The 17,034-nt window shown below is 49.9% G+C and overlaps 1 protein-coding gene across 4 annotated transcripts in view; it reads left to right on the top strand.

The window, feature by feature from the left end:
* Positions 1 to 4,362: 4,362 nt before the first annotated feature.
* The window catches only part of RRP12 (ribosomal RNA processing 12 homolog), a 28,895-nt gene continuing 16,223 nt past the window's right edge, over positions 4,363 to 17,034 (top strand). For 2 of the 4 annotated variants that reach the window (XM_064595106.1, XM_064595107.1), the window contains exons 1-12: positions 4,363 to 4,582; positions 5,119 to 5,348; positions 7,538 to 7,621; positions 9,097 to 9,173; positions 9,657 to 9,762; positions 9,969 to 10,085; positions 11,193 to 11,331; positions 11,437 to 11,564; positions 12,443 to 12,541; positions 13,210 to 13,301; positions 15,395 to 15,506; positions 15,742 to 15,839. In XM_064595106.1, the coding sequence (XP_064451176.1) occupies positions 4,444 to 4,582; positions 5,119 to 5,348; positions 7,538 to 7,621; positions 9,097 to 9,173; positions 9,657 to 9,762; positions 9,969 to 10,085; positions 11,193 to 11,331; positions 11,437 to 11,564; positions 12,443 to 12,541; positions 13,210 to 13,301; positions 15,395 to 15,506; positions 15,742 to 15,839 (1,421 nt within the window). In that variant the 5' untranslated portion in view covers positions 4,363 to 4,443. The remainder of the gene's footprint in view (positions 4,583 to 5,118; positions 5,349 to 7,537; positions 7,622 to 9,096; positions 9,174 to 9,656; positions 9,763 to 9,968; positions 10,086 to 11,192; positions 11,332 to 11,436; positions 11,565 to 12,442; positions 12,542 to 13,209; positions 13,302 to 15,394; positions 15,507 to 15,741; positions 15,840 to 17,034) is intronic. The other 2 variants (XM_045878541.3, XM_064595105.1) reach the window with 2 other exon arrangements.

Genomic DNA, 17,034 nt, shown 5'->3' with positions numbered 1-17,034 from the left:
GAGTAAGAGCACATCTGCCATGCCCAGATTTCAATCCTCTTCACAGTTTGGGGTCCTCTTTAGTACAGCAGGCCATCTGCTCGTCCCCCGAGACTTAGTCTAGGAAGCAAGCCCTTCTTTTTATTTTATTTTATTTTATTTTATTTTTTTAAAAGATTTTATTTATTTATTTGAGAGAGAGAGAATGAGAGACAGAGAGCACTAGAAGGAAGAGGGCAGAGGGAGAAGCAGACCCCCTGCCGAGCAGGGAGCCCGATGCGGGACTCGATCCTGGGACTCCAGGATCATGACCTGAGCCGAAGGCAGTCCCTTAACCAACTGAGCCACCCAGGCGCCCAAACCCTTCTTTTTAAAAGCTCTTCTTCAGCCAAATGGATGTTAATGCCCCAGGAGCTGAGGGACACGCAGCCTTCTGTGACAGTGATGTCCCAGGCACGTGGCTAAACGTTCTGCGTGCAGGATCTCATCTTAGCCTCAGAATGGCAGCCCCATTTTCAGGGGAGGAAACTGGCTCACGCAGTTCAGCCTCCTGCCCCCAGTCACCCCTGGGATAGGGCTCCAAACACAGGCTTGCCTGAGTCAGTAGCCTGGGCTTTGGCACAGCTCCAGCAGCGAGGGAAGCCATCCGAGCAGCTGTCACTCCACCACCTGGGGCGTGATGGGCTGCCCAGGGTGACAAAGCCCGTCTCCCTCTCCCAGAACTCGAGCCCTAAGTTAAGCACCCAAACCGTCTGCTTCCTCTTGGTGTGGGGCAAGAGCCTAAGCCTCAACTTCCCTTTCCTCCTGCCCAGTGTCATAACAGATAACAGCCCCACTGGTGTAAAAATGGCCTTCCTGTTGGCCTTGGGCTCAGGGCTTTGGATGCAACAGCCCCATTCCCGCCATGTGAGCTTCACAGACAATTCTGAGAGTAACGGTTGCAGAGGGAGCTCCTCTGGTAAAGGCTGGCTCTCTTGGCTTTTGCCCATTGACCAACTGTGTGACTTTGGGGTGTCACTGAAGCCCTTGGAATCACAGTTCCCCAACTGTGAAATGAGGACACTGCTCCGTCCTCCTCAGTTAGAGAATAGGTTAGAAGGTGTTTTGGAACTCAAGAAGAGCATTTTGAATAATAATAATTAGGTCACATTTATTGCCTTCTCACTAAGTGCCAGGCAGTGTGCTAAGCGCTTTATAGGTATTATCTTACTTAGTTCTCATAAACCCTATGGGTAGGCAGTCTTATCCTCATTTTACAGCCTAGAAAGTAAAGTGACTTGCTGAAGGTCAGACAGCAAGTGGTAGTACTCGGATTCTAACCCAGAGGGTCTAACTACAGGACCCATCCTTCAAATGTGAGTGGTCCTTATTAGCCATAAATTGTATGGATTATCATAGAGAAGGCTAATTCCTCTGGGTGGAAGACGATGCTGGAATTCAGGGACAGCAAAGTCAGTCCTTCACCAGAAAGGTGAACCCTAGTTGTGCAAAGTGGGAGAAAGTATGCTCAAGCCATGTGGATGCCTTGTGTCCCTTCTCCTGACACCATCTTCTGGAGGAGGCTCTGAGCTGACGCTTCCAGATGGGGGGCCAGCCCACTCCCAGAGAGGTGGTTCATTCAGAGGCTGTACCCAGTTGTGATTTAGCAGACTCAGTTTGGAGGCCAGCAGGTATCTGCTGACCAGGAAAAGGTTGGGAAGGCTGCCACTAGCCGGGGCCTCTTCATTCTCCCCATCTGATTTGCAAAATTCCAGCCTGCTCAGCCGATATTGCTGCCTCTCTGGGGTTTCAGCTTTAACTGGCTGTTAGCAGAGCTCCCTCTGGTGGCAAAGGTACACCACCACACCCTTCACAAGGTACCACTAACATTTTTGGAGTTGTATTTTGACATACACACACAATTTCATATTGAATCCTCAGGGTAGCCCAATGAGTTCAGTATTATTATCACCACTTTACAGGATATGAAACGGACACTCAGAGAGGTTAAATCCCTGCCCAGTGTCGTGCAGTAAAGTAAGTCCAGACTCGGGGCACCTGGGTGGCTCAGTCGGTTAGGCGTCTGCCTTCGGCTCAGGTCGTGATCCCAGGGTCCTGGGATTGAGCCCCGCATCAGGCTCCCTGCTCAGCGGGGAGCCTGCTTCTCCCTCTCCCTCTGCCTGCCTCTCTGCGTACTTGTTCTCTCTCTCTATCTCTCTGTCAAATAAATAAATAAAACCTTTTTTTTTTTTTAAAAAAAGTAAGTCCAGACTCTAACCAACACTTTCTAGGTCTTCTCTCAGTGACTGTTCCCACATCTAGACCTCTGAGCACCAGGTTGCTTACAAGTTTCCAAACGTGGCTTCCTCTTCCTCCTCAGGCCACCAGTTCCCTTTTCTCAGCCTTACCACCCAGATCTCAGCCTGTGTCCCAGGAGTGGGCTCTGCCGGCAGGTGGTGTATTGACTCTCACGGCTGGAGGTACAGGGCCCAGAGTCAGCACTGAGTTATCTTCTCTGCAGTGACACCTTCTCGCACTAACAGTCTTCGTGCTCTCTTTGCTCTGGATGCCAGGAGCACTTTCTATTTTTATTAAATCAATGAAGAGTAACATATATACAGAAGAGTGCACAGATTATAAGTGCACAGCTAATGAATTATCACACAGCGTAGACATCCATGTAAACTCCCTTCTAATAAAAAATTAGAATATTACCACAAGCCTTGTGTCCACTCTCAGTTACTACCAGCATAGTCACTGCTATCCTGACGACTTCTAATACTGTAGAATAACAAAGCCTGGTTTTGAATTTCTAAGTGGGATGTTCTTTTTTTGTGTGTCTGCAGTCTTTCACTCAACTTAGATCATACATGTTGTTGCATGTAGCAGTAGTTTGTTTGTTCTCATTACTGTATACAGTTAAATACTATGTTATTTCATTATGTCAATAGTCTACAATTTATTTATCCATTCTGCTGTTGATGGACATTTGGGTCATTTCCAGTACTTGGCTATTATGAACATGATCATATATGTCTTTTATGCATATAAGTATAGATCTCTGTTAAGTATATACTCAGAAGTGAATTGCTGGGTTATAGAGAAGGTATACATTAAGTTTTACCAGATACTACCACACAAAAGTGGGTGTATCAGTTGATACTCCCTCCAGTCGCATATTTGGCCGGTGGCTCCACACCCTCACCAACACTTACTATTGTTAGTCTTGCTAATTTTAGCCATTCTGGTGGGTTTGTAGTAGCATTTCATTGTGGTTTTAATTTGCATTTCTCTGTTGATTAACGAGATTGAGCATTTTTCCATTTGTTAATTGGCCATTTGGATATCCAGTTTTGTGAAGTGCCTGTTTATGTCTCTTGCCCATTCTTAGTGGATTGTCTCCCTAGTTCTTACTGATTTGTAGGATTTCTTTTCTTTTTTTTTTTAAGGTCTTATTTATTTATTTATTTATCTGACAGAGAGAGAGACTGCGCACAAGCCGGGGGAGTGGCAGGCAGAGGGAGGGGGAAGGAGGCTCCCCACTGAGCAGCGAGCCCCACATGGGGATCGATCCCAGGACTCTCATATCATGACCTGAGCCGAAGGCAGATGCTTAACCCACCCAGGCGACCCTGTAGGATTTCTTTATATATGCTGTGACTGAGACATGTGACTCTTAATCTAAGGGTTGTGAGTTCAAGGCCCAAGCCTACTTAAAAACAAAACAAAACAACTCACCAGGATCCAGCCATAGTTTGACAAAATCAGGTTTGTTGATTTGAAGTGGGGGAGGGAATTCCAGAGGAATCTTGGAATGCTGCACCCCAAGACAGGGGAGGAAAGTATCTTTTTAAGGTTTGGGTTCCAGCTAAATGATTTTGGGGAGGGTCGAAGTGAAAATCAATTCAGGATTGGTTGCTGGTTCTGATGTGGGATTATAAGAGATTAGTGAGAGGGTCTGAGTGCTGCCATGAGGCAGGGGGTTTTAGCAACTGGGTATCCCCAGTACTAAATGAAAATAACTAAGCGGGTTTAGAGCATCACTGGCTGCTTTTTTCTTCGGGACAAACTGATTTTCTACTCTTTCAGGTCTGGCCAGGTTTTGACTCTTTCAGATAAATTTGTTTTCAAGCTTTACTTTCGAAATTAGATCTTTAAAAATAATACAAACAGACGTTTGATTGTTTTTTAACCTGCAAAGTAATTCTAGTTTTACAAGGCTCACTCTTGTGGCCAAGAACCGATGCCCTGGAAGATAAGCCCTAGGGAATCCCTAGCACCCCATCTCTGAGCGTCTCAGGGATCCGGGAGCCTGGAGGAAATGTAAAACCGGATGTTGACTATTTCGCCATAGAAACAGACGCGAACCCGGAAGTTACGTCAGAGAAAGAGGAAGTGAAGTAGTCTACTTATCCACGTGGGTTCTGCGCGTGTTTCCCGGTGTCTGGTAGCCGGTGCTTTAAGCTCTGTCCCGGCGTAGTCGACATGGGTCGCTCGGGGAAGTTGCCCTCCGGTGTCTCGGCCAAGTTGAAACGCTGGAAGAAAGGCCATAGTAGCGACAGCAACCCTGCCATCTGCCGCCACCGCCAGGCCGCCCGCAGCCGCTTCTTCAGCCGGCCCTCAGGTAGCGGGGTTGAGACTCCCGACGAGCGGACGGCGGGCTTGTGGCGGGCCTGGGTCTGATGGTCTGCGCTTCTCTGGAGGCTCCGGGGCCCAGGCGCTGGACGTTTCTTCTCGTAGAACGTCGCATGTGGAGCCTGCTGTAAAGACCCACCCTCCCCGTTTGACAGATGGGGAAATTGAGTCGACAGTAGGGAAATGACGCCCTGGGTACCACGGGTGTCAGAGTTGGGACTTGGCCATAATTAACTTTGGGGGAGTCTTTACAAAGTGTTTCCACCTGCGTTTATTTCCCCGCGCCGGCTCCCGCCCGCACTTAATCCGTCGGGACACGGGAGCAGAAACTTTTACCTGGCGGGTTCCCTCCCTGGGTTTCCTAAGTTCTGGGCATATAGTGGGCCGGTGAGGCAGGCCATGTTCAGAATTCAGCCTCTCGAGCGAGGGGCCTGGACTCTGCTAGTTTTTGGCGTGTGGGTGGATCCCGGCCAAAAGGAGGTTCGGGTGGAAGTGAGGGTCTCACCTGTGCCTCCGGGTTTTCAGGAAAAAGTGACCTGACAGTTGATGCGGTGAAGTTGCATAATGAGCTGCAGTCCGGGTGCCTGCGTCTGGGCAAAAGCGAAGCCCCTGAGACGGCCATGGAAGAGGAGGTGGCCCCCGCTCTCACGGAGAAGTCCTCGGGCACCTTCCTGAGCGGCCTCTCGGACTGCACAAATGTCACCTTCAGCAAAGTGCAGCGCTTCTGGGAGTCCAACTCGGCTGCTCACAAGGAGGTAGGGGGGAGGGTCAAGAGGACTTGGGATGGTGAGGAGGAGCCAGACTCAGGCTTTTTAGTTTTTATTTTCTCCCAGTGCTGGCTCACTGCTGCCCTTGACAGCTGGTATTTTTGGATGGCGTGTCATCTCTCCCACCCTTTGTGTTCCCTACTCACTAGCCCTCCTAGGGCGGGTCCACTTTCTGCTTTTTTCTAACAACATCTCCCCTACTCAAGTGTAGAGTCCTTCGGGTTAGAAATATTTTCCAAATACTTATTTTATCCACTGTACCTAATGCAGGACTTTTTACATAGAATATTTTCAAGACACATTTGTTGAGTAAATTAGTGCTGAGTAACAATGGATAGAAAATGTCTTATCTAACAAGAACCAGATTTTATATGTAATTTTTAGGTAATGCTTTTAAATTATCCATATTTATATTCATTTTTTAAATGAAAAACGTCGAAATTATAAATGGTACCAAAGTGACGGGAGTACAATAAAACGTGAAAGTTGTTCTCCCAACTTAACTCCTTCGTGGCAGTTAGTGTTGATGGCTCATCATGTGTCTACCTAGCCCAGCACTGTCCAACACATGGTACAAGCCACATAAGTAATTGTAAAGTTTTAGTAGCCACGTTTAAAAAAAGTAAAAAGCGGGCGCCTGGGTGGCTCAGTCGTTAAGCGGCTGCCTTCGGCTCAGGTCATGATCCCAGAGTCCCGGGATCGAGTCCCACATCAGGCTCCCTGCTCAGCGGGAAGCCTGCTTCTCCCTCTCCCACTCCCCCTGCTTGTGTCCCTGCTCTCGCTGTCTCTGTCTCTGTCAAATAAATAAATAAAATCTTTAAAAAAAAAAGTAAAAAGCAAATGAAATTAATATTAATAAACTTATTGTATTTAAGTATTGTCATTTCAACCTATAATCAATATAAAGTGAGATGATTTACATCTCTATTTGGATGGTAACTCTTCTTTGAAAGTACTTGATTTGGTCATGAAATTTATAATTTCAGAAGTAGATTCGTATTTCCAAGTTGTTCTAAATCTGTGTTTTCATAAAACTTATAGTCGAAAAGTAGATTCATATATCTAAGTTGTTTTAAATCTGTGTTTTAAGGGTACCCGGGTGGCTCAGTCAGTTAAGCATCCAGCTCTTTTTTTTTTTTTTTTTTTTTAGCATCCAGCTCTTGATTTCGGCTCAGGTCATGATCTCAGGGTAGTGGGATCGAGCCCTGAGTTGGGCTCTGTTTTCGGCGGGGAGTCTGCTTGGGATTCCCTCTCTTCCTCTGCCCCTCCCCACCACTTGCATGCATGCAAGCACTCTCTCTCTCAAATAAATAAAATCTTAAAAAAAAAAAAAAGTGTTTTCCAATAACTAGATCAAGTATTCATTTTTTAAAAAAGATTTTATTTATTAGAGAGCGAGAGTGAGAGCGTGCGTGCTTGTGCACAAGAAGGAGGGGGGAGGGGCAGAAGGAGAGGGACAAGCAGGCTCCCCACACAGGGCTTAATCCCAGGATCCCGGGATCATGACCTGAGCAGAAGGCAGACACTTAACCACTTAACCGACTGAGCCACCCAGGCGCCCCTCAAGTATTCATTTTTAAACTTAAAATTTACAAAGTAAAGATTCAGTTCTTCATCACACTAGCCATGTTCCAAGTGCTCAGTAGCCTCTTGTGTTCTAGACTTTTTTGTATATTTTTTTATTTAGGTTTACAGATTATATTTTATATGCAGTGTTCTGCAGTTTTTGCCCCACTGAAGAAATATATTAATATATTTATATTAATATATTTTGACTGAATTAATATAGCATTGTTCCTCATTTTTTTCAATAGTCCTGTAGTATTTGAATCAATCATTACTTATTATGTAGCAATAGTACTTTATTAATCCTCTGCTGATGGCTACTGTGTTGTTCCAGTTTGTTGCTGCAGTGAGTACACTTGTACCTAAATGTTAGCAATTTTGTGCAGGTATTCCTATAAGAGACAGAGTCTTAGAGGTGGAATTTTGGCAGACATGTCTGCCTGTTTGCTAGGCCTTATGGTGTGTACACCTGGCTTTGAATGCAGTTCATCTTATCTATCTCTAGGCTGTGTCAGGAGAATAATTTGTGAAGGAGTAAGGAAAAGACGCTAGCCCGGGGACAGGATTGGACCTAAAATAGATGTCACAGGTGCCTTCTCCCTTACGTGCAGATCTGTGCTGTTCTGGCTGCCGTCACTGAGGTGATTCGCTCCCAGGGAGGGAAGGAGACAGAGACTGAGTACTTCGCTGCACTGGTGAGTAGGTGTGACTTGGGAGTGGGTGTCCAGAACAGCAGGTTATTCCAGCTGCAGAGAGAAGACGGGTGCCCTGGCATGAGGAGATAGAGCAGGACATCCTTGGATAGGCGAAAGTGCTTCAGGGGCACCTGGCTGGCTCAGTCGGAAGAGCATACGACTCTTGATATCTTAGGCCTGTGAGTTCAAACCCCATGATGGACATAGAGATTACTTAAAAAAAAAAAAAACAACCCAGAGTGCTTCATTCATTCTCAGGTGGTGGCTTGGTAAGGCTGGGGGTATTTGCTACACTATCCTTACAGAACAAAAATCCACTACTCTGGTTGTTGCTGTTGTTTTTTCTTCCCTGATCCATGGAGCTGAGTTAGGCCCAGGGGATCCTCTAGAAAAATGGTTGGCAAAGTGTGGCGGGGGCGGAGTGATGGGTGGGGTGGTCCTGAGACCCTTTTCTGGGGTTTGTGGGCTATCAAAATTATTTTCATAATAATACTAGAACATCATTTGGCTTTTCACTCTCATTCTCTCATGAGTATACTGTGGAGTTTTCCAGAAGTTATCTCATGTCTGATGATATTATTTCAACAGCTAATTGTGCTTTTGTATGCTTCTATTTTAAAAATTTATCCGTTTTAATTTTTAACGTGTTAAGTATCAGTAGATATCACCTATGTAAACAAAACCTCTTTGGGGTATCTTCAAAAAACTCTAAGGGTGTAAAAGTTTGAGAACCACTACTCTGGAACGGGTTGGCAGACTATGGCCCATGGGAATAATCTGATCCGTGGCCTGTTTTTGTACAGCCTGAGAGCTAAGAGTGGTTTTTACTTTTTTCTTTTTTTTAAAGATTGTATTTATTTATTTATTTGTCAGAGAGAGTGTGAGCACGTGCGAGCACACTAACAGGGGGAGCGGCAGGCAGAGGGAGAAGCAGGCTTCCTGCTGAGCAAGGAGCGTGGTGTGGGGCTCCATCCCAGGACCCCGGGATCATGACATGAGCCAAAGGCAGACACTTAACTGACTGAGCCACCCAGGTGTCCCTGGTTTTTACATTTTTAAAGGATTGTTCAAACACACATAAAAGAATATGCAACCGAGACCATATATGGCCTGCAAAACCTAAAATACTTATTATCTGGCCCTTTACAGAAAAAGCCTTCCAACCCCTGCTGTAGAATAATGAAGTAGGTTAGACAGTAACATATGGTCTATTATGTGCCAGGCGATGTTGTGATCAACACATATGAATTCGGTGCAACCTTGCAACAACTTACTATCTCTGTTTTATAAGGAGGGAACTGAATCACAGAAAGTTTGAGTTGCTAGCCCAAAGTCACACAGTGGCAGAGCTAGGATTTGAACCTCTGACACCAGTGTTCTTGGTCATCACCATCCTGCTGGGCACAGGGTGGCGCCAGCGCCTCATCTGCCCAGCTTACACACTTCCCACTCACCCCCTGTGGTCTGGCCCTCAGATGACAACGGTAGAGGCAGTGGAGTCTCCCGAGTCTCTGGCTGCTGTCGCTTACCTGCTGAACCTTGTCCTGAAGCGGTGAGTCCTGCCCCTGGTCTGAACCCGGAGTCTCTTGGGGAGAAGGGACCCATTAAGTACCAGCTGGCGTTCTTCAACATGAGGCTCCTGGGGTGGCTTGGGATGTTGTACCGAGTGTGAGCGCCGGCGCCTGGGAAGGGAGCGGCCCTGCTCCCGTGAGGCAATGGCAGAGGACCCCTGGAGGCCTGCCAGTGCGGGGAGGTAGGGAGAGGACTGAGGTGAGCTGGTGAGGGCCCATCTCATGGGTAGTAGGGAATGGGTAGTGGGGAAGGGAGGAGGCGCGGAGCTCAGGTGCCACGGAGAGCGCGCTGGAGTGGTGTCCAGAAGGGTGGGCTCCTGTCCTGACTCCTGCTCGCTTGCTGAGGGACTGGGCCAGCACTGCCTCCCTCTGTCTAGCCTCTGCCTTCAGACCGGGGCTGGGCCTGCTCCAACTGCGCTAGGAGGCCCCCTGGGGTCTTGACCGTGTCTCTTCTCCCTGCACAGCGTGCCCAGCCCTGTGCTCATTAAGAAGTTTTCTGATACCTCCAAAGCCTTCATGGACATCATGTCAGCCCAGACCAACAGTGGCTCCACCTCTGCCCTCCGATGGGTTAGTGTCTCAGTCTGTTTCCCCTCCGCCGTCTTCCAGAGCCCCGCAGATTTGGCTGGAGCTTGGATACTCCCTGGGAGGGGTATAGGCACTATGTGGACCTCAGATGGATCCCCGTGCGATTTTCTGGAATTGGTGAGAACCTGGGCTCTTTTCCCAGCTGGCTGAAGCAGGTGAAGCTGAGAGACTCTGACTTTGTCTTCAAGGTCCTTTCCTGCCTGGCCACCCTTCTGCGGAAGCAGGACCTGGAGGCCTGGAGCTACCCCGTGACCCTACAGGTGTACCATGGGCTGCTGAGCTTCACGGTGCACCCGAAGCCCAAGGTGAGGCTGCTGGGCCCCCAGAATATGGGGGGGGCAGCCGTTCTAGTAAGTGGGCTAGGGCTGGTCTGTCTGAGTAGGGGGAGTAGGAGAGGTTGCCCTGAGGCCTGGGCTCTTGCCCCGAGGTTTACTTTTTGCCTCTGACACCTTCTTTGCTTAGTCCTAGAAGGTGAGAGGCAGCTCCTCATCCTACAAAAGGGGTGTTCACTGTCAGGCCCTCCTGAGTCCCTGCTGCCTCATTGGTCAGTGACAAGTTTAGCTACAGTGGCAGGAAGGGGCAGAGTGGGGCTTTGGAGTCTCATGGACCTCAGTTGGATACTGCATTCACCGCTCGTGCTGTGACCTTGCGCAGGTTACTTAAGCTCTCCAGGCCTCGATTTCCTAGCGGCAGAGTAGGGCTGGTAATACCAACCTCGCTGCAAGGGTGTGGGGTGACTCCAGCGTCCCTCACAGGCTGGTGCTGTTCCTGGCTGAGAGCAGGCGTGCAGCGAATGGTGGCCAGCCACCCCATTTCCTCCTAGAATGTAGGGCAGAGAGCGCGTAATAGCCCGCAGTAGCAACAGTCCACGGTCATTCAGGGTGCTCAGCGCACTTCCCCAGGTAGGGTCATGCCTCCCTCCCTGTGTATTCACGAGGCCTGTCCCGCACTTTCCTCAGGTCTCTGCTGCAATGTCACTTCACTGGAGTGACACTTGCCTGACCAATGTGTAAAAAGTAACAACCCTTGCCGTCTTGTCTGCAAAGTACTTTTACCTTCCAGTGTACGTGTGTTTGTTTTCTGCCTGCCAAGAAGAGTGTGAGTTGTTTGCTCTGGTCGCTGCCAGACTGCCAGCCCCAAGGACAGTGCCTGGCTTGGTCACACTTGATATCTTTACCCCTGGAGTAAAGAGGAGGATACTGCAGCTCAGAGATGAAGTGGTTGGCTTGCTCGAGGCCATTTGGGGAGTTAGCGGGAGAGCAGGGGTCGGAGCTGAGCTTTGTCTTACTGCGCAGCTCAGGAGTCTGCACACGGGCAGGCCTGGGTCCAGCTTCGGCCGTGGAGGAGGCATGCCATTGGTGCGGCTGGGCGTATGCTGACCCGGGCCCGGCCCCCCTCTCCTTGCCCCTCAGATCCGGAAGGCTGCCCAGCATGGAGTATGCTCGGTCCTCAAGGGCAGTGAGTTCATGTTTGGTGAAAAAGCCCCTGCCCATCATCCTGCTGCCATTTCCACTGCCAAGTTCTGCATCCAGGAGATTGAGAAGTCTGGAGGTGGGGAACCAGGTCGTCGGCAGGGTGGGTGGGGGCCGAGGCCAGCCTGGGATGGGGCTCACTGCAGAGGGTGGGCTGGAGGCTCAGCTATGTCGTGTCTGCCAGGCTCCAAGGAGGCCACCACCACGCTGCACATGCTGACTCTGCTGAAGGACCTGCTGCCCTGCTTCCCGGAAGGCCTGGTGAAGAGCTGTAGTGAGACTCTCCTCAGGGTCATGACCTTGAGCCACGTGGTGAGCTCAGCCTGGGAGCCAGAGGAGCGTGCCGGGGTCGGGGGCTGAACTTCAGATGGTGCTGATGCCCACGGTGCTGATGCTTGGGAACTTGCTGGTCAGGCCAGAAGCAGGGCCTGGGGTCTCCCCATCCCAACCCTGCTCTTGCCTACAACCAAGGACGCCAGCCATTCTTGGTGTCGGATAGACCAGGCTGTCTTCAGGGTCCCGGTCCTTTTGGGAGCTGGCCTCGGGGATCAGGTCGAGGCACCAGCCCTCTCCCTGCTTGAGCTATGTTTCAGCTGCAGGCATGGGTCTGTTTTCTTTCTTGCTTGCTTGCTTTTCTTTCCTTCTTTCGCTTATTTACTAACAAATTGGTACAGCGGCTTTAATACCTAAAACGATCCTCCCTGCATTTCTGTCATGCTAGCATAATTCTGTTAATCTTTGTATATCCTCTTGTAGTGTTTGTGTACGTGTGTATTTTAAAGTGTCTATTATGTGAGTAACATGATCATCGTTTAGGAGGAAAAGCCCATTCAGAATAATTTGCTGTGTATCCTTTCAGACATTTTTTTAGATAAACATAGATAAAAACCTTTGAAAATACAGCCATAATTATAGCCTGCCCACCACTTATAGCCTGCTTTTATAGCCCATTCCGTTAAAAATGTTTTGTTCATGTTCCTCTGTTATCTTTGTTTAAATCATTTAAAAATTTTTCAGTAGCTGCTAAGCCTTCATAAAGTGACAGTCCTCTGAGTGTCCGGGTGTGGGGGGCATGCTTGAGGTCAGGGGCCTGGGTCTCTCCCCAGCCCACTGGCTGGAGTCAGAGGTTGAGGAGCCCGGGGCAGCCATGGGCTTTGTGGTCCCCCACTGAGCCTACATGTCCTCTCCAGTTGGTGACAGCCTGTGCCATGCAGGCCTTCCACAGCCTCTTCCATGCCAAGCCCAGCCTGGGTACCCTGTCAGCGGAGCTCAATGCCCAGATCATCACGGTGAGGCCTGAAGGTGGAAGGGTATGGTGGTGGAGAGGTATGGGGGTGCTAGGGTGCAGGGGGCCTGTTACTTGTCTACAGAGTGAGCTTCAGTGGGCTTACTGGACTGGCCCAGTGGAGGAGGCTAGTAGTCAAGCAGACAGGAAGCAGGCAGCTAGGAGACTGGCCACCAAAACCACATCAGTGTCCACAGGAGATGGGGCCTCCAACTCTTCACTTAGTTAACTTAATACACTATTTCAGCATGGTCTCATGCTCTAACCTATACCTTGAGCAGAGGCTCTCAAATTTAGGGAATCCCTGGATGGATTTGGGGAAGGGGGCATAAACATCCCCCAAATCGTTTGCAGAACGTGCGTATGTGTGCCCATGTACATTTTTCCCAAGAAAGGCTCTGTGGCTTTTGTGAGATCCAAAGGGTTGTGTGACCCAAGTTTTACTCAACTGCTTCTAGAGACTCTGACCCCATAGGAGCAGAATCGGGAGAGTTTCATGGAACAGGGAAAGATAGGACCTGGGAAGAGCAAGGGGCCTGGGAGTTCCAGGGCCACGTGTGCAGGTCTGTCACTGGGACATGCTGGTGTTCGGGGAGGGGAAGGGGTCATTGTCATTAGGCCACAGCAGATGCACTCACTCAGTCCCCTGCTTATTCCCTGTCCCACCTCTAGGCCTTATATGACTATGTTCCCAGCGAGAATGACTTACAACCCCTGCTGGCCTGGCTTAAGGTCATGGAGAAAGCCCACATCAACCTGGTCCGGTAGGTGTGGTGGAGAGGTGTCCTAGGGCCTCCAGCAGGCCACCTGCTCTGCGGTGCAGGTGGGAGGGACGCGAGCCGAAAGCTGGAGATGGATGGCAGTGTCTCCTTATCAAGTGTGCTGTAGACCAGCTCTGGTTCCGAGGCACAGGGCAGGATAGTGTGGCCTGTGTCAGCCACGGCTGGTGCTTTCCCGTCAGAGCAGTTAACCAGCGAGCTCTAAGGAGAGCAGGTGGGCTAAGCGCACCACGCTGGGGCCCTGGGGGTGGGGTCTGGGTTCTCTCCTGAGTCTTGTCACCCCCTGACTGATTCCTGTGCGGTTGGTTTCCTTCTCAGACAATCTCATGCACTTTCTGTGGCTTCACCCCTCTCCCCACCTGGGTTAACAGTCCCCTCCTCTGGGGTTCACAGTCCTGCAAGCCCAGTGTCTGCTCTGTGTCTGTCAGAACACTCACATGTGAGCTTGGCCACTTCATAGTAGCCACTTGATGATTCCGCTTTTCCAGAATAAGGCTGAAAAGAAAATAAGTGTATCAGTTGGTGACTTGCGTTTTGCCTGGAGTGAGGGTCTCTAAGGGTCTCTAAGGCCCTGGGGCCCCACCACACTGTGTCAGCCCTCCCCTCTGCTGAAGGGCTCCTTCGGCCTGCTCGTTCAGGCCTCGTGCCGAGTGCTTTCCATCATTGTTCATGTCATTCATCATAGCCACCCCGGGAGGAAGGTTCTAGCCTTTTTCGTGAGCCAGAAACGGAAGTACCGTGCGGTAGCTAGTCTTGCCACTGCTAAGGAGCAAAGCAGGTCTCCAGCCCACGTCTGCCGGGCCCACATCCTTTTTTTTTTTTTTTCTTTAAAGATTTTATTTATTTATTTGACAGAGAGCGACACAGTGAGAGAGGGAACAGAAGCAGGGGGAGTGGGAGAGGGAGAAGCAGGCTTCCCGCCAAGCAGGGAGCCCGACGTGGGGCTCGATCCCAGGACCCTGGGATCATGACGTGAGCCGAAGGCAGACGCCTAATGACTGAGCCACCCAGGCGCCCCTGGGCCCACATCCTTTATCTGCACTATCCATCTTTTACCTGGAGGTGCCAGAAAATGGCAAAATAGCCTTATTCTACTTCTCAGGATTCTTTTTTTTTTTTTTAAGATTTTATTTATTTGAGAGAGAGAGCGCGCATGGGGGAGGGAGAGAAGCAGACTCTCCACTGAGCAGGGGTTCGATCCCAGAACCCTGGGATCATGACCTGAGCCAAGGTCAGACACTCAATTGACTGAGCCACCCAGGCGCCCCCTCCACATCTCAGGATTAATCCTACCAACAAGCCTCCCACAATTGTGCCATGATATATGTCCCAGGCTGTTTGTTGTAATGCTATAGGTAACAGCAAAAAAACCTAGAAACCAAACACAACCTAAATGTGTCCGAGGAGAGGACTGGTCAATATACAGTGAGATGTTATGCAGCCATTTAGAAGTTACAGAAGTAGAGAGGTATATGCTGACACAGAAAGACCCCCAAAACGTATTGAGAACGGCATGGATGGTGTGACTCTGTGTACTCTGGAGTGAGACTACCAGTGTGAATCCTGACTCCTCCCTCCCATTTGCGACATGGCCTTGGGCAAGTTACTTGACTTTTCTGTGCCTCAGGTTCCTCACTTATAATAAATGGGAATGGTCATGGGACTTAATCTTGGTTGTCACAAGGTTTAAGTGAACGAATGTATATCAGATCAGTGCTTGGCATATGAAAAGTGTTACATAGACGTTAGCATACGTTACTTTCTACGTTTATACATGTGTAACATCTTCTGGAAGAGTATTTGAAAAACTTAGCCTTGATTTTCCTCCGGAAAGTGCATCTGAAGGTCAGTCTGGGAGAAAGGTGTGATAAAGAAAGCATACTCTTTATTTTATATTCTGAAGACCTACTTGAATTTTTTACCACGTGTGGCTATTAACTTGAATGACAGCACTTTTAAAAATTGCCCATTAGAAGGGCCCTGTAGAACCCTGCAGATCAGTGATTGTCACTGGACCTGGACCACGTGGGTCCCTGAGGCCCAGGACCAGGCCCCACAGAAGCCTTTTGTCTTCACAGACTGCAGCGGGACCTGGGGCTGGGTCACCTCCCTCGATTTTTTGGAGTCGCGACCACCTGCCTCCTCTCCTCTCACTCGCAGGTGGTAACAGCTGCCACTCAGAGCCTTCAGGTACCCCAGCCCCAGCCCCAGCTTTAGGGGGGAAGCAGAGAGTGCAGAGGGTTCTCCTGGCTGCCCTGTCTCTCCTGGATCTCACCCCAGACCTCCAGCTGCATCCTGGGGAGGAGGTCCTTGGGATGAGGCTAGGCTTCCTAGAAGTGTCCAAAAGCAGTCACTTTTGCTAGAAGGGCTGAGTGGTGTTGGGAGGCTGCTTTAGGCCCAGACAGCTGTGGCCTCTTTTTTGTAGGAGCTCCTGAAGGAATGTGTCGCTCCCCACATGGCCAGCATTGGCTCCGTGACCTCTTCAGCCTCCGGCCCTGCCCAGTATATCTCCAAGATTTTCAGGTGAGAACAGAGCATCTGCCTTAGGAGGGAATAAGGTGTACCTTCTAGGAAGTTCTTTGTAATGACAGGTGTTCCACTTGTCACTTACTGTGGGCATGTGCACAGTGCCAGAGCAGCTGCTGTTGATTCGAGCACTGGCCACATTCCAGGTGCATTCGAGTGGTGCTCATGAGTATGGATTCCGAACCGGTCATCGGGGGCAGGTTCCCCCGTGTCTTCCATGTCAAATACTGCGGGGTCCTCATCAGTCGAAGGTTACTGATGGACGTGAGGATTGAATGAGGGAGCGTGTATAAAGTTCTCAGAACTGTATCTGGCACGGAGTTAAGCACTCAGTGAATAAAAACCGCTAGTAGTCTTTGTGGTTCTAGGAGATATGTACTGACCCCCACTTTGCAGATGGGCAGGCTGAGGTCACCCCACTAGGAAGTGGCAGCCTGACAGCAGAGCCCGCTCTTGCTCACGTGCTATGCTGCTCTCCACACCTGCAAGAGGAGCCGTCCACAGACATGGCCACTGACCCGTCCTCGCTCTCCCTGCAGCCAGTGAGGAGCTCAGAGCACCACAGACACTGCAGTGGTCCCGGGAAAGGAGCTAGCATGCTTGGTGTCTCCTCTGGGCATGTGTGCTCAGCTCCAAAGTGTGGTGCTTTGGGTACTGCTCCTTGTGAGGAAATGGACCTGTTGCCTGTGGATACATCTGTGGTGAAGTTTCAGGAAAACTCAGAAATAGAGCCACCTCTAGCTCACGCATTTCCCCACATTGACCTCTATCGGCCATTCTTGCCTCACATTTCCAGGAGGCTGGGAGATAGAGCCAGCCTGGTGCCACTCTCCCCACTCGGCCCAGACCACCTGCTCTACCTGGGCATCCCATCCTGGGTCGGACTGGGAAAGCACGAGACAGTGACTGAGCATGGGCTTTGGGGGCCCAGTATGGCCACTAGCAGAGTGACCCTGGCAGGTTATTTCATCTCCCTGAGCCTCAGTTAAGATGGAGGAAACAACGTACCTCACAGAGTTCTCCTTAAGCAGTAGGATTACATCAGTGAAACTCAGCACAGGGGTTACATCATAAATCCTAGTTCTCCCCCTTGGCCTTTCCTGGGGCTCCACACATACTGGCCAGCTGGTGGTCTGTAGCTCATGGTGCCAGCCGCTGACTTCCTGATGGGGGCCCAGGTGAGCGTGAACTT

This window comes from Mirounga angustirostris, unplaced genomic scaffold (genome assembly GCF_029215605.1).
Source record: "Mirounga angustirostris isolate CCGP_5_RB_7025 unplaced genomic scaffold, mMirAng1.0.hap1 SCAF_6, whole genome shotgun sequence".
Lineage (NCBI taxonomy): Eukaryota > Metazoa > Chordata > Mammalia > Carnivora > Phocidae > Mirounga > Mirounga angustirostris.
Note: the sequence above shows the minus strand (reverse complement) of the source record. Positions and strands in the feature narration are given on the sequence as shown.